Source organism: Cuculus canorus, chromosome 1, assembly GCF_017976375.1.
Source record: "Cuculus canorus isolate bCucCan1 chromosome 1, bCucCan1.pri, whole genome shotgun sequence".
Lineage (NCBI taxonomy): Eukaryota > Metazoa > Chordata > Aves > Cuculiformes > Cuculidae > Cuculus > Cuculus canorus.
In genome coordinates, this window is record NC_071401.1 from 63,795,114 (window position 1) to 63,809,477 (window position 14,364).

The 14,364-nt window shown below is 40.4% G+C and overlaps 1 protein-coding gene across 2 annotated transcripts in view; it reads right to left on the reverse strand.

Annotated features, from left to right (window-relative positions):
* SH3RF3 (SH3 domain containing ring finger 3) overlaps window positions 1-14,364 on the reverse strand; it is a 251,544-nt gene that overhangs the window by 40,638 nt on the left and 196,542 nt on the right. For both annotated transcript variants that reach the window (XM_054051428.1, XM_054051439.1), the window contains exons 5-6: window positions 6,192-6,292; window positions 1,954-2,124 (exon numbers count right to left, since the gene is read on the reverse strand). In XM_054051428.1, coding sequence (XP_053907403.1) covers window positions 1,954-2,124; window positions 6,192-6,292 — 272 coding nt within the window. The remainder of the gene's footprint in view (window positions 1-1,953; window positions 2,125-6,191; window positions 6,293-14,364) is intronic.

Here is a 14,364-nt window from a genome sequence, read left to right on the forward strand (position 1 = left end):
CCCAATCCTCCCTTCCCACAAAACCATAGGAGGAAGAACAGTACTGTGGTATTATTGACTTGACTCATCTCATTGTTCAAGGTTTGCCTGGAACACATTTTGCTAAATAAATCTGATTTTTTTTTTTTGCTTCAAGTTTTTTTCATCACCCTCCAGGTAAGGAAAAGCTGGGAATCCCACCAGATGGAAATCTTGACTGTCTGTCATCTGCTGTGAAGAGCTGGCAGCGTAGCAGCAAGGTTCAGCTGGAGCTGGCTTGGCCATCTGCACTACATTGAGTTTGCCAGAAAAGTGCACCTAATAGTCCAATGAAAGCTTCATTCAGGCAAACATACACATCAGCAAGTATGGAACTACCTGCAATTCCCACAGAGCTGGACAGATGTTGGATGTGGCAAATTTTCTCCGTTGTCCTGTGCCTGTCTGTTGATTTATAGTATCTTGCCCTTTTCTACCTTTTCTTTGCTCACATATGTGCTTTGGCAGCTTATGAACCTAGTTCAGTGTCACTGAATTCATGGGCAACTTCTTGGGTTTTGTTGGGAGTGGCAAAAAACCATGCATGAATCTAATCCTCTGCTTTGCTGTCAAAGGGAAACAAAGCAGCTTGAAAGTGCAGCAAACAGGAGATTTTGTTGCCATCACATTTTACTTGCTGTTCTCATCGAAGGTGATTGACACAGGAACTTCATTAGATCACAAGATTGTAAATATAATCATAAAGCAGCTTTTGGCTGGTGTGGAAAGCACTTTTGCCCTTTAGCACTTCTCTGTCTTATTCTAGCTGTGCCGTGCATTTAATTCAGATCATCAACACTTCAGGACAAACTTCTTTACTAATTAAGAGCTGAAATGACAAGGAGTGAAGGCAGCCAAGGGGCTCTATAAAATCAGGTAAACACATTTAGGCTGATAAAAAGTGAAGACTACATGAATTAATAGGACTTTTTTTTACTGAAATACAACATTAAGAGTGTCAGCAGGCTTAGTTATCATCTTCTAATCTGCTCCTAACTTTTGATCTTGCTCAATGCACATATTACAAACTTGAAATAAACTGAAGTTGAAATAAATCTGCATGAATTTTTCAAGAACAACACTGTCTGAGTTGTGAGGTTCCTTTCTGTGAAGAGGAGTGAAAGATGGAGGATACTGTGTGCATGTGGGAGGAGAGACTGAGGGCATAAGAGAATGAGCAAGTCTGGTTTGCAACCCCTTGAGTGCTCTAAAAGAGATGTGGGCATATGCATGACAACATTCACCTGCAAGAAGCATGTGGGGTAAAACAGGTTAGGACACACTGATGAACTTTCTCCTCAGCTTGCAGACTATTTCAGAGTGCACTCTAGATCAGAAATACCCTTTGATTTGGTCTTGTCCAATACTGAACTCTGACAAACTGAATTCTTCCACAAACATGCTATACTTTCCCTTTCTCCCCTTCTGCAACCAACACAGAGGCAGCTAAAATCAGGCAATTTACTGAACACTCCTACTACTTATGAATTTTAATTGTTCAAATGCCAGTTTTGATCCAAATAGCCCAAGACCTTTGATATAAGGAAAACAAGATCTATTTGAGGAAGTACTGAAAAGCAAGACCTAAGCATTGCTAATTTTGTTTATCCTTATATCAAGTCCAGTAGTTTTATAACAAGAAAAAAAATAGCCAACAGATTCTTTACATTAATAAAAACAAGGCTCATCAACTGTGTTAAGTTAGAGGTTGTGAATCCCATCATCTAATACAACTAGTTAAGTCTATTGAGAACACAGATAATTCCAATGCTACAACCAGCAAATTTCAGTACCCAAAGCCTACAATGCTACCAGGAAATTTCTGGAATGGGAGTATGATTTAAAAGCAAAGCCACATTGTTTTCAGCATCCTCCAGATGTAGAAGCCCTCTCAGCCCCAGATCAGACATGTCCACCTTGGCCAGCGGTTCTCACCTTGAAACAGGTGTCACATAGTTGCCTGGGAAGACGCCAGACATCCCACTCCTCAGAGACGTCCCCTTGAACCAACCGTCCTGGCACTTCTCAATGACCCGGTACATCTCACCTTTGCGGAGCTCCAGCTCATCGTTCTTCTGAGGCTTGTAGGCATACAGGGCTAGGTAGCTGCAGGGAGAGGTCACACAAGAAGAAAACACACAAATAATGTCAAGCACTGCCTGTTCCACTTTGACTCCAGCCCCACAGAGCAGAAAGTGAGCAGAAACAATGCTCAGAAACAGTTCTTAAAAAGGGCCATTGTTTCAGCACAGCAAACAATGGATGCTACAGAGAAGATCAGGTGGATTCTATGGCAATGCAGGAATCACTAATCACATTAAAGTCAGGCAGTAATTTAGAAATTATTAGGACATAACTTCTCACCCAAGGTATGACAAAAGCAAGACACTGCCACAAAGCAGCACTGAAGGTAAGAATCTAACAGCAGCTGCAGAAGGACAAGGTCATTACAGAGACAGCCAGTGTACCCAGGACTTGAATGGAAGGCTTTTCAAAGCCTAACATCTGGATGAAGTATATATTCACATACTTCAGGGTTGGAGCCACCTCTACTACGAATTATCAGAAGAAACTTTTCTTATGCATAAGCTACTTTATAGAAGTCTAAGGCAATTTTTCTTGCAGCTTTTTTCATGTTAATAATTTTGGCCAGCTTTAGAAACAACACAACAAACTGTTCTGAGCCACTACGGTAATTCTTGTATTATATGGATAAAACAAAAAGTGACAGAAGGCCAAATTCTTCAAGGGGATTTTCGCTTAAGTAAGTGAAGTGGTAGAATTTGACTTCAGTTGCTTTATATGCAAGTATTCTAATAAATATTTAATCTAGGATCCAATATGTAGAACTTTTTATTTATTTAATTACAGATTTTATTTATTCCCTTTGTCTAGAATCTTTCTTTTTATCTCTCTTTTGTTCTTCCGTTAGTACTTCAGGGATGTGTCTGGTGTTATGAAATGACTGCAACTTAAAGTCCCTAAAGGAATTCTCTCTGTTTAGAGAGAACCTTGTTGAAAATTACGAATGATCACTTGCACATTCGGGAATACTAGAAAGTCAGGATAAGATAGCAAGAGTGCACACACAGAACAACATTTTCTTTGTAAATATCAATTTTTGTTTTGGTACTGTCACCTTTCTACAAATGCAAAAAGGGATTTCTGTTTGTGCCTTCTTGAGATTTTTTGCTTTGTGTCTTACAGACAGTGCAGAGAGATTATGGCAAATAGGGAAATGCTTACGTAAAGTGCATTTACACTACAAAGTGCAGCACAATGCACTTACTCTCGGAGGTAGGTGAGAAGAGGTTTTCTGCCCACCTTATAGCAGCAAACCACAAAAATAATGAAAACTATAACCATTGTGATTGTAGACGTGCAGCCAATAAAAATGATACATGGCTTTTTTCTTCTGCTCTCCAGGAAATATAATTGAGGAATAAATCCTGTTAGTTTGCCAGATTCTAATCCTTTATGGTACCAGTAGATTTCCTTATTTTTATTCTGAAGGCAGTAAATAAACAGCAGTAATCAGCAGAATATGAAATATTTGGTAACAGCTCCTTGGGGCATCCTTAGGCTGATGTGTCTGGCTGTGTTTACCATGTGCATAGGGTACAAAAACCTAATCAGAAACAGTATTTCATTAGACAACAGATGGGAGGAATCATCCTGCATATCCTTTGTTCAACCTGTATAGTCAGGTGGTCCTGAGCGGGTCTGTAGCTGTTCACCTGATGGAAAATATGAGGCAACATATGAACTGAAGAACATTGAAATGCATCACTCTGGCATGAAATAAGGTTGCATGCTTCAGTGTGAATCCTTCAGTGGAGTGCTCTGCTAGGACATAACAGAAAACATTAAGACTGCACTCAGGGAGCAGAAAGTGTGGCTTTGACTCTTTGGCTACCTCTTTTTAAGTTGCTGTTTGCACAGGGCTCATATTCAGAAGGTATGGGTAAAGTGAAGGCTTGAGGACAGAGCATTTCAGGTAGACTTACTTGGCCCTTTCCCCAAGGGGCTGCATGTAATAATGTAATTTACAGGTTGAGATGTGGGAAGGAGATGCAAGGAAAACTACTCTAAGTGGATCACAACCTTCTTTCCCTTGCAGCTACCTCCAGCTCTTCTACTAATTTCTTTCTGTTCCTCCCTGCAAATCCCCCCAACTCAGTCTCCAGTAAGACTGAATAATCAATACCAAAATGAGCCTAAGCATGCTCCAAAGTGAGTATCAAAATCCCTGCAGAGACTAAAACAAGGTGTACAATAACCCAGCCTGAAGTCCATGCCAAACTTAACCAATCTCTGTATTGCTAAACTGATGAAAACTTGTATGTGATAACCACATGGCACGATCCTGGGACGACAGAGGTGATCAGCACTTTCTTCATGGACCAACGATCTCATCACCTGAGGCAGTGAGGATGACCATCCCTGGGCATTTCCTCTGTTAGTTTGCAGAGAGGCAAGGGCTTATCCAAACCCAGCAACAGGCTCAGCCTGGGTCTGTCGCCTGGTTGTGGCTGGCACGTCTGCCCCACGGGGACAAGCATCCATTATATGTGCTGGCACAGAGGTGGCAGGTGTCCCAACAGCTCTCATGCACGACTGAAAACAATTTGAGTGCAGGCACCTTCCCTCTCCAGAAAGTGTTTCTGGGCTTTTCTTATGGCAGGGGATCAGAGCTAGTGGTCCCGTTTGCTGAGGCTGACTTTGCGTTGAGCCTAAACCTTTGGACTTGGACATGTTTCATCATTGTCAACATTTTAGGCATAAAACTTCACTGGTAAACTCTCTCCAATTGAGAAGAAAGTGTTAAAACAATAATCTGAAATCTCACAAAATGTAATAAAAAGCTATTCTGTGCTATGTGAAACAATGAGGCTAAGGGTTAGGGAGCAGGACATAGAAGAAGCCAAAATGTTTTTTAAAAGTTCCCTTAAAAAAGGCCCAAGTGAGAAGGTAGCTCATGTTCTCGGCCTTGGGGAGCTGCCTGTGACTGTACTTCTAATGCAGAAGCCCCAGGGCTCTGTCTAGGGTTGTACCTCACCAGTTCTGTTACAGCTTTCAGATAATGCTTCCTTTTTGACTGGAACTTGGCTCACAAATGCAAAATGACAGACTGGATTATAAGGCTGCTTCACACGGGAGATGACAGGAGAAGCATGGAAGGGAAAAGGGGAGGCTTGCTGAGGCACAGAGGCAGGGGCATTGCCAGAGAGCTGGAAAATATCCTGGTTCAGCAACTAAATCTGGAAATACTGCTAGTTACTGCTTCCTAGTGTGGGCCATATTTGAAATAAATTTGTGCCCCATTATGTTCTGCATGGGGTGACCATAGGGTGATGTGACCTCTCTGTTCGGCAGACAGTGATGTGTGATACCCCTCAGATATGAAGATCTCACCTTAGCAGCCAAGAACAAATTTGTTTTGGTTCTTTTCCAACTCCCTTATTCTCCTTAAAGTAGATCTGCTATGTTATTTTAGGATTTTATTTGTGAATTCATACTTTGTTCTAGCCATGTCATAAAACTCTAGAATAGTAGTGCGTGTGTGTCTATATAGTTCTGCTTTCACAACGTATATGTGGTGAGAGGAAGGGGTTCAGTAGTTTAACTAGACAGATACCAGATAAACCAATCAGCCTAGAAGAGTTTTATTATAACGAAGTTTGCTCTTTTTGTTCTATACCTAGTCAACACTCTGTTATTCCACATGCTATTCAATAAGCTCACATGCCCATGATCACCTTGCATTTTAGGAGTTCATTTGTTGCCTTTGATTATGGCACTGAAAAAATGCAACTGGGTCATTTTTTTCTGGTTAGTGACAAATGCATCTGGTGTTTGATTGTCTACAGCTTTTTAGGAGTTTTAAATGAAGGAAGATTTTCTGTAGCTGAGAGGCATTTCATTTGCTTCACAGTGATTCTTACTGTAAAAAACATACCAGAGCTCTAAAGGGGCTCACAGAGAAAGGGGAAGTCTTGCCTTTCTTTACTCATTTTTCAGTTTCAGCAGAGGCTGGGTCATGTACGAACTTGTGATCTCTCTCTTCTCAGAATGCTCCTGAGCTGAGATTCAGCCTTTCAGATTTCAAACGTCCACACACGCACATGTGATTGGAAAGAAAGAGTACCCAGTGACGGAGATGAGCTGCTTACATATTGAGGGGGAGCTGAACCTTCGGTGGTGTTCCCTGATCTCCAATTATTGCACTTGTCCTGGGACCAGTCACTGTGGCTGTTCCAGTCGAAGAGGAATCCTGAAAATACACAAAGAAGAACATATAAGGATCAAGATAAAGCCCATTATTTCATTAAGTGCTACAGGGTAAAGGCAAAGAGGAAAAAAAAAACCCACCTTATATCAATGTCCAGACTCTGTCATTTCATGGTGTTGTATTTAAAAAAGAGATCTTTTAGCCTTACACATTCTAAAATTACATGTCTGACACAAGGGATATTAGGTTATTAACAGCATTTCTATGTACCTGTCAAAGCAATTTAGTTGTACTTTGTGTGCAGATCTTAAAAGTTTTAGAATCCAAAACTACTCAACCACTTTTTAAAATCTGTTCAACACAAACATCTCTGCAATAGTACCTTCTTTGGTAAAGGTAACCTTTTCCCCTTAAAAGCTTGTTTTAAAATTTTTACTCTTTAGGTTCATTGTTATGGATCTATGGAGAAGATGATACTATTTGATTTCCATAATGTAATCTCATCTCTAGATACTGTTTTTATCATCATGAATATTCTTCTCCTAAAGAAAAGGTGACAACACAACTCCAGACAGGAAAACATCTGAACAAGGAAAGTAGGAGTCCACTTCACTTTTACCACAGCAAATTAATCCCCGCTCTCATGTACAGACTGGGCAGATCTTTTCCAGCTACACATGTTGAAAGGCAATTCTAAAATTAATACTTCATTTTCAAAGCTTAATGCTCAACAAAAGTATGTAGGGAAAACTCTTTTTAGTTGTCTCACTGAGGTCCCCATTTATCTGTGTCAAAAATTAATCCTGACTAGAAACTTCTCCTGAAGCAATGCCAAGGCCTGCAGCAACAGATCTTTGCTGCAAAGACAGGACAGAGCTGGGCTGGTGGGACCTCTAATATTTTACTTGAGCAAAAGACTTTCTCAGTAAGTCTAATCAAATGCTGCATGCATGTCTATATGCAGAGTGGCTCTAGAAGTAGGATCCAAAGTTTATGCAGAAATTGCAGGTACAGACAGAGCCTGTTACGTACAACGAAGATTCTAAGCAGTTCACAGACCTCCAGTGTACCTTTTCTGTTTCCAAATGCTATCTAACAAACAAACAGTAAATATCATTGATTTATTTGGGGAACAGAAACACAGGGATCTTTTTGCACTTACATACGACATTGAATTAAGCCAAGACAGATATTGCATTGCTAGCCTATGTTGCTTTGCTGTATATTGATAGAATATTATTGGTAAATCATGTAGCAAAACATGAAGACACTGCCCCGACAATCCATAGATTTTGGCAACAAGCAGCAAGCTGTCTTCTTTCTCACCGACATCTATGCTTAATCATGAAGTTCTAGTGACAAGTACATCTCCTCTTTCTCATTATTTCCTGTCACTTTCTGGCTGCTTGCTCACAAAAGGAAGGTTCAAGGCAGCTCTTAGTCCTGTGTGCAAAAGTAAGCATTCTTTCCAGTTCTGTGACTGAGGCTTTATTAATCCTGCCTGTCATGTCAGTGAGGTAATATCAACTTACAGAAAAAAAACGACAACCCTCCGAAAAATACAGGGATAGCTGGAGAAACTGCCTCCAAGAAAACAGATCGGTCCCCACCCTTTTCTGGTAGCACAAAACACTTTGTTTTTACCTTATGAAAAACCAGAGCTGAGTGAACAGCCTCAGGGTTCAACTGTAAAGGGAGAGAAGATCACAGCAGTGTAAGACACATGCTACCTCTTTGTTAACTCCTACACTCCTCTCTCTTTGCAAACTCAGCGAAGTCAGAGTTTGCAGAGATGCTGCTATGCCAGTCAGGAGTGCTACTGCAGGCACTCGGGGATAAGCCAGCCTGACTCTGCAGAGATGACCTAAGGGCTGGAGAGCAGCACAGCTGCCTACACATCATCGATTTGCCTGTTTGCACTCAGTGGTGGCCTCTGTGTCTTCTATATTACTGAAAGCGTGAGCCCAAGTACTTTCTGTGAGCTGTTATGTTCTGTGTGCTGACATACAGACCTAGGGATTAAGACATTATGCAATTGTCATTCAGCGTTCCTAAATGGCAATGTTTCTTTCTTCCCTTGAATAACCCCAAAGAAATCTCCATAGTCCTGTATGTTCTATATCTACTCGACATTCAGTTTCTTGCCTATGGCCCGTCACTGTAATATGTGCCAGTCTGGACCCTATAAACCATTCATTCTTTTGCCGCTTTGCACAGTCTAGTATGATATGCATACAAACTCTAAATTAGTGCCAGCTACATGATTGTTCTCCAGTTTTTCTTTAGCTGCTCTCTCCTGTAGGCTTTAACATGATGGCATACTTGCCAGTCTGCCTACGTCCCCACTTTTCATCATCAGGTTTTACTCCACAGGACCCACTGGCCTTCCACTGCATTGAATTTGGCTCTTCTGTTCACATCTTGGCATTTACTTTCACACAAGTATTCTGTTCTGCAGCTTCATCTGCCTCTGTGCTCCTTGATGAATTCTCTTGGTATTCTCTCCTTGGCTGCTTGATTGCTACTATGCATCTGAATGTTCACTAGCTTTGCATTTAAACTACAGTCTCTGACACAGTTGGTGAAGGCTTTCTAATCCTCCTCTTTCAAAATCCTGTTCTCTCTCTTATGTATGACTAATTAGCTCATTTTATAAGATACAATATTGCTAGATTATTCTGCAAGATGATATTCGCAATAAGATTTTGATAAGACTGAATTTTGTGAACAAATAATCTTCATACTTTTGATTACCTTTGTTGGAAATTTACATTTCCACTTTCCATTCCTACTATTTTATGTGGGTGTCTACCTGTACTCTACCAGTAACACTAATAATGCTCCTGGAGAACACAGCAGGCCTTCATTTGTTTTCCTTCTTTATTTAGCCCTGGAGCCAGGTTGTACTATTGTGATCTAAGGAACATGGTACTAAACTGTCCTCTTTTCATTTTCTCAGGGGAGCAGAATCCAAGATGCTGCTCTGATTTTAATTTTTTTTTTGTTGTTCTCTGCTTTGATACCTTTTTGGAAGGTCCGTTTGCCACATCCTTCCTTTCTGATGGCATATCCCCGCATGATCCACCTTATTGTGACACTAGGCATGCAAATACAGCCACACACAAGCATTACACAGCGAGAGCCCAAACACTGTGGCGTCTTAATCTGTTTTCCACATCTCCTACTCACTGTTCCTAAGCCTTCCCTGGGAGGGGACGTCTGTGACAGCTATGTTTTTAAGAGGCACATGTGCACCTATTAATAAAAACAGGCACCTTGTGGAGTTTTCCAAGGGAGGCATTAAGAAGTACTTCACTGTCTGATTCACATGGTTTTTATTGCAATCTAAGCAATAAGAGTCACTTCTGAAAATGCCATTTGGTGCCCCTCTCTGTCCTTATGAGCCTCTAATGCCTTTAAACATTTGGCCCTTGAGTTTCCAGATGTGACTTGCTGGGTAATCATGCTGTAGCACACTGCCTGATTAGGAGGCTGTTTACTCAAATGGTGGCATGCAGTTTTCTGAACTAGACACGGCCAACTCTTATCTCATTTACTTTAGGCTGCTAAACAGCCAAATTCGACTTCTGCATGCTCCCACTCCAGTCCGGCATCTTCCAGATACCACTTACCACTGACAATGTTTTCAGGTCAACAGCAACAGCTCCTCTCTTACAAGGGACAATACAGCTCCTGTTGCAAGCCAGGAGGGAAAAGCAGCTCCATGAAGGTACACTGAAGACCACCTCTGCACTTATTCCTGCTTCTTTTTGCCCATTAGTAGCACAACAATGTCACCTATAGTGTGGAAGGTTAAATCTTGAGTAAAACTCCTGGACTATACACACAGGCACAACGATGCGGCATTATAGATGTCTCGCTCCCAGCTCATGCTGTGCCACTTGTTTTTACCACCAGTTACAATGTAGTAGGAGGTGATTATGTACCCACGGGCTGGATAATACCATGAAAGGAAACACAGCAGCCTCCTTATAACCATTGAAACACACTCCCCTCAACTCAAGGTAATGCCTTATAGTAACTCATAATTCATGCCTTAATGCCTTCTTAAAAATTGTCTGTTTCTTCCTCCCAGCTCCACACTGGCTGCTACCAGGACACTTTATGCAAGGGCCAAGAACAAAGAAAGGCTCCGTGCAAAGATATTTTGGGACTTGGCTAAACTTGTCCTAGTGGCAGCATGGCCCTCTGGAGCAAAACAGCAGTGGAGCACAAGGTGTCTGCTCTCAGCCTCCACACAACACATTTTTTACATATTTAAGTAAGTTGCAGCACAAGGCAGTCTTCCTGTGCTACTCAAAATGAGGAGGGCTAAAACTAGCTGACAAAAATTAACTTTGCAGATGACTGTCCAGCTTTTCCTAGTGAGGATGAACAGTCTGATTTCCCCAGGAGTCACCACAACATGTCTAAGCTCATGTGGACCTCATTTTTCCTCCAACTGATAAGTGTTATTTAGCAAGAGAATTACAGAAGCATCAAACCAAATTGCACTTTGATGTATATGTAATGACATAGTTCTATTACAGTTTATAGCATATACTCCTGGGTAAATAATACACTGCTGATATGTTACTGCCTCCCGCGTCAGCTCTGACATATATTTAAAAGCAACCAGCCCAGCAAAACACTACTGACAAGCCCACAGAGACTAGGAAATTAAACGTAATAGCCACTCATCTGGGCTGAAACTTCATCTCAAATTCATTCCCTTTCTCTCTTCCTATCCATACCTCTATGAAAGCATAAGAATTAGTAGTCTGGACTTCCAGCATAAATTATCTTTTTCTCTTCCTTGTAGATTTACTTTAGATTTACACCAGTACTTTAGGACCATATTTGTGGTTTAATTTGAAAAGACATGGTGCCTTTAGGGATTAGCGTAGTGCCTTGCAAAAGCACAGGACTCAGTCTTGGAGGGGAAAAGAAGTAATGAAGATAGTGATAAAGCTAGGAACAGAGTACAATGATACTGCAGGTTGCAGTAGCCTTCACGGAAAAATAATTGCAGCTCCTATCAGACGAATGTTCTTATCATTTAGAAAATCACCAACCGGAAATCTCTATTTTGACTTCAAAGCAAATCCAGCACTGTCTCACCACAGGGCACTTATCACATTCATTAATTCACAGGAAAATTTCTTTTAATGTCTCAAATGCATATTTACAACTTACTTTAAATTTCTCTTTAATATTACTTTAAAATTAGAGAAAAACACTCAAACATTCAGCTCACACAGGCTGACATGCTGTCCTCTGGAAATATCACAAAAAAAAAATTGGCAATGGTCTTTAAGATTCCTGTGACTCATTTCTCTAATTCACTGACTCCATGAAACAACGACTGTGGCAATCACTCCAGGCCTTAATGTTCCTAGAAATAATGTATTAGCACTTAATGCATGGTAGTGCCACCAAGTATTGATAAAAAGCATTGCACGCAAGATCAAGTAGCCTCATCAAATACTAATTACCAAAGTGGGAGTTGAAATGGACTTACCAATTCTAGAGTAAGACTTTTTCTTCTATAATGGTATGTGTGTAAAAAAACAAATGTGCACAGTAACAGCTGCAGCTGCATAAATAGCAGCATAAATACCCAGTTCCTTCCTGCAAAAACTGGAGCTAAATTTATATGATTTAGCATTTAGTGGGAGATTCTTACAACCTGTGTATGTGGCTGCACATGAAGCTGAGGCAGAATATTATGCCAACCTGTTCTAGCACCATGCTGACCCTGACTATTTTTTGGTTCATAGTAGGCCAAAAACTCTGGACTATGTCTTCCATGAATAGCTTATGGAGAACTGAAGAAGTCACATAAATGTATTTCCTGAGCTTCCATTTCCACTACCCTGCAGTCTAAGGATAGCTGCAAGTTGAAAGAAAAAATCCACCCAAATATTTTTTGTCATCTTCTTTCAAATGTTCATCTGACATTACCATCCATAAAAGCACTGATTATTCTGGTTTGCAGCTTCTCATTTCCCCTAAATGAGGACTAATTAAGCATCATGTGGATGAGCATCATGAGAATTATATTTTATTCAGCCTTGTTTCTTTCTCAGACTAACCCTTTCAGCACTGAGAACCAGCGTCTAGCTCTCCACCATGAGGATTTCAATGGTTTTACAATAAACAGTTTCTTGCAATTCTTGATCAAAGAACATGAAAAGTCAAATGCAGGGAGACAGGAAAGCTTAGAGTAAATGCTTGACCTCTAAAGGATGTTAATTTAATCCCACGTTGATAATTATCCTTTTGATAACTGCACAACAATCTCTTTGGGATCCTGTGCGATGCCTCCTGTAGGAAGTTCTCCTCCAAGGAGACAGAAGGGGTAAACAAATAAACAAACAACCCCAAACAAAAAAAAGATACAATACACCCTGCAGTAATTTCTGTTCAAATGTCACACATGTACACACAGTGTGTGCCAGATGGACAGGGTTTTGTGGTACAGTTTAAATACCAAAAGAATGCCTTGCTTGCTCTTGAAGCTCCAAAATCAGTAGCTGACTGGCAGGTAGAATAAAGCCTCAGAATTAGTCCTGTGCAAAAATTATGTTTCTGGGTTACTCCCCTGAGGAGCATCTGAAAAAAAAAAAAAAATTTTGTTTTTATTTTACAATCAATGGGATTTCACGCACAGCTGAATAACCCTTCCAAAGCACAACTTTATTTTCCTAGATTCTGTAAAAAATTAAGTTTTCTGGTTCTTCAAAAATCTTTCAAAATATATTTGTGATGCAGCAAATCATGGGATAAAGACAAAACACTGTCTCTAAACCGGTAGTTTTTGAAAGGCAATTTTTGCTTTGATCTGGATTCTTGGTAGCTTACGTAATCATTCAATAGATTGAGCCAGCCCATGTGTCTCACTTGCAACAATTTTGACAGATAATGTAATACATCCCAATATGCACAGAGTACATTTGAAGACTGAGAGGTAGATAAAATTAAAAAAAAAGCAGCATACATGCCTGCTCAAAACTGCTTAAAAAACCTTAACTCCTTCCCACTTACAAACCGCCCCAGCAAGAGTTCTTTGTAAATTTATTTAAAGTACAGATGCAACAATGTTTTGATCCAGTTCTAAATAATTTAGAGTAGAAGTGAGAATGCACAAAGACCATGGAATAGTTTAAGTGAGACTTTAGAAAAGTCTCTTATGTTGTTTCATGACATAGTTTGATCTAAACAACAGAAACACAGGTTGGACTAATATTACTTCTCTTTTGCCATTTTGATCAGTGTAGCCTCCTGAGACAGCTGCCCTTGGTTTCAGCTGTCTCACTCTCGCTAATGCACGTCCTGTAAGTTGTCATTCACAGCCAGCAGCAGAACAGGTTGGATAGAATTTGGATTCCAGCCCAAAGCTGAAAAATGCCTGAATTTCTCTTCTTTTATCAGAGCCTGCTGTGCACTTGGAAATTCAAGGTTCCTTTTTAGTCTCTGGATTTTATGTATAATCTTTATGCTTCTCATGGTCAGCACATTTAGGTTATCAGGCAAAGCTCAAGCAGAGTTCTGCTATTACATTTTCTCAGCTAAAATTCAGTACTTCTAAATAACTGTTAAGAAGTCACATTTCCAAATGATTTATATAGCGAGACACTTCAAGGAAGATTTTTCATTTTAAATGCTGTCAGTGTTTGGGACTGGAAACATGCAAGACATTATTCTCAGCTTTTCCTGAGCATGTGGCCTTTGTTTAGGAGCATGTGCTAACACTTGCAGATACAAACAGACTTCTTTTGCGTGGCGATGAGTTGATCAAAACATACGTAGAAGTTCCTTCTGTGGGCAAGATCCTTTCTTCCTCACTCAGCTGTTACCCTGATGCACACAAAGCCACACTTCATTATTTATGAGATGCATTTTCTGTCAAAAACCAGGGGATTTGGAGCAGTACTGACCTATGACCTTTCCAAATAGCAGGGAAGAATAATTCATAAGGGGTGAAAATGGAAGCAAGATGAGCCATCTGAGGCCTAGGCACAATTACTGTCCAGGGGGACCTTTTCCACTCCCCAGGGAGTCTCAGTTACAAACTACTTCTCTGCACCAGTAACCTAATTCAGCCTCAGCTC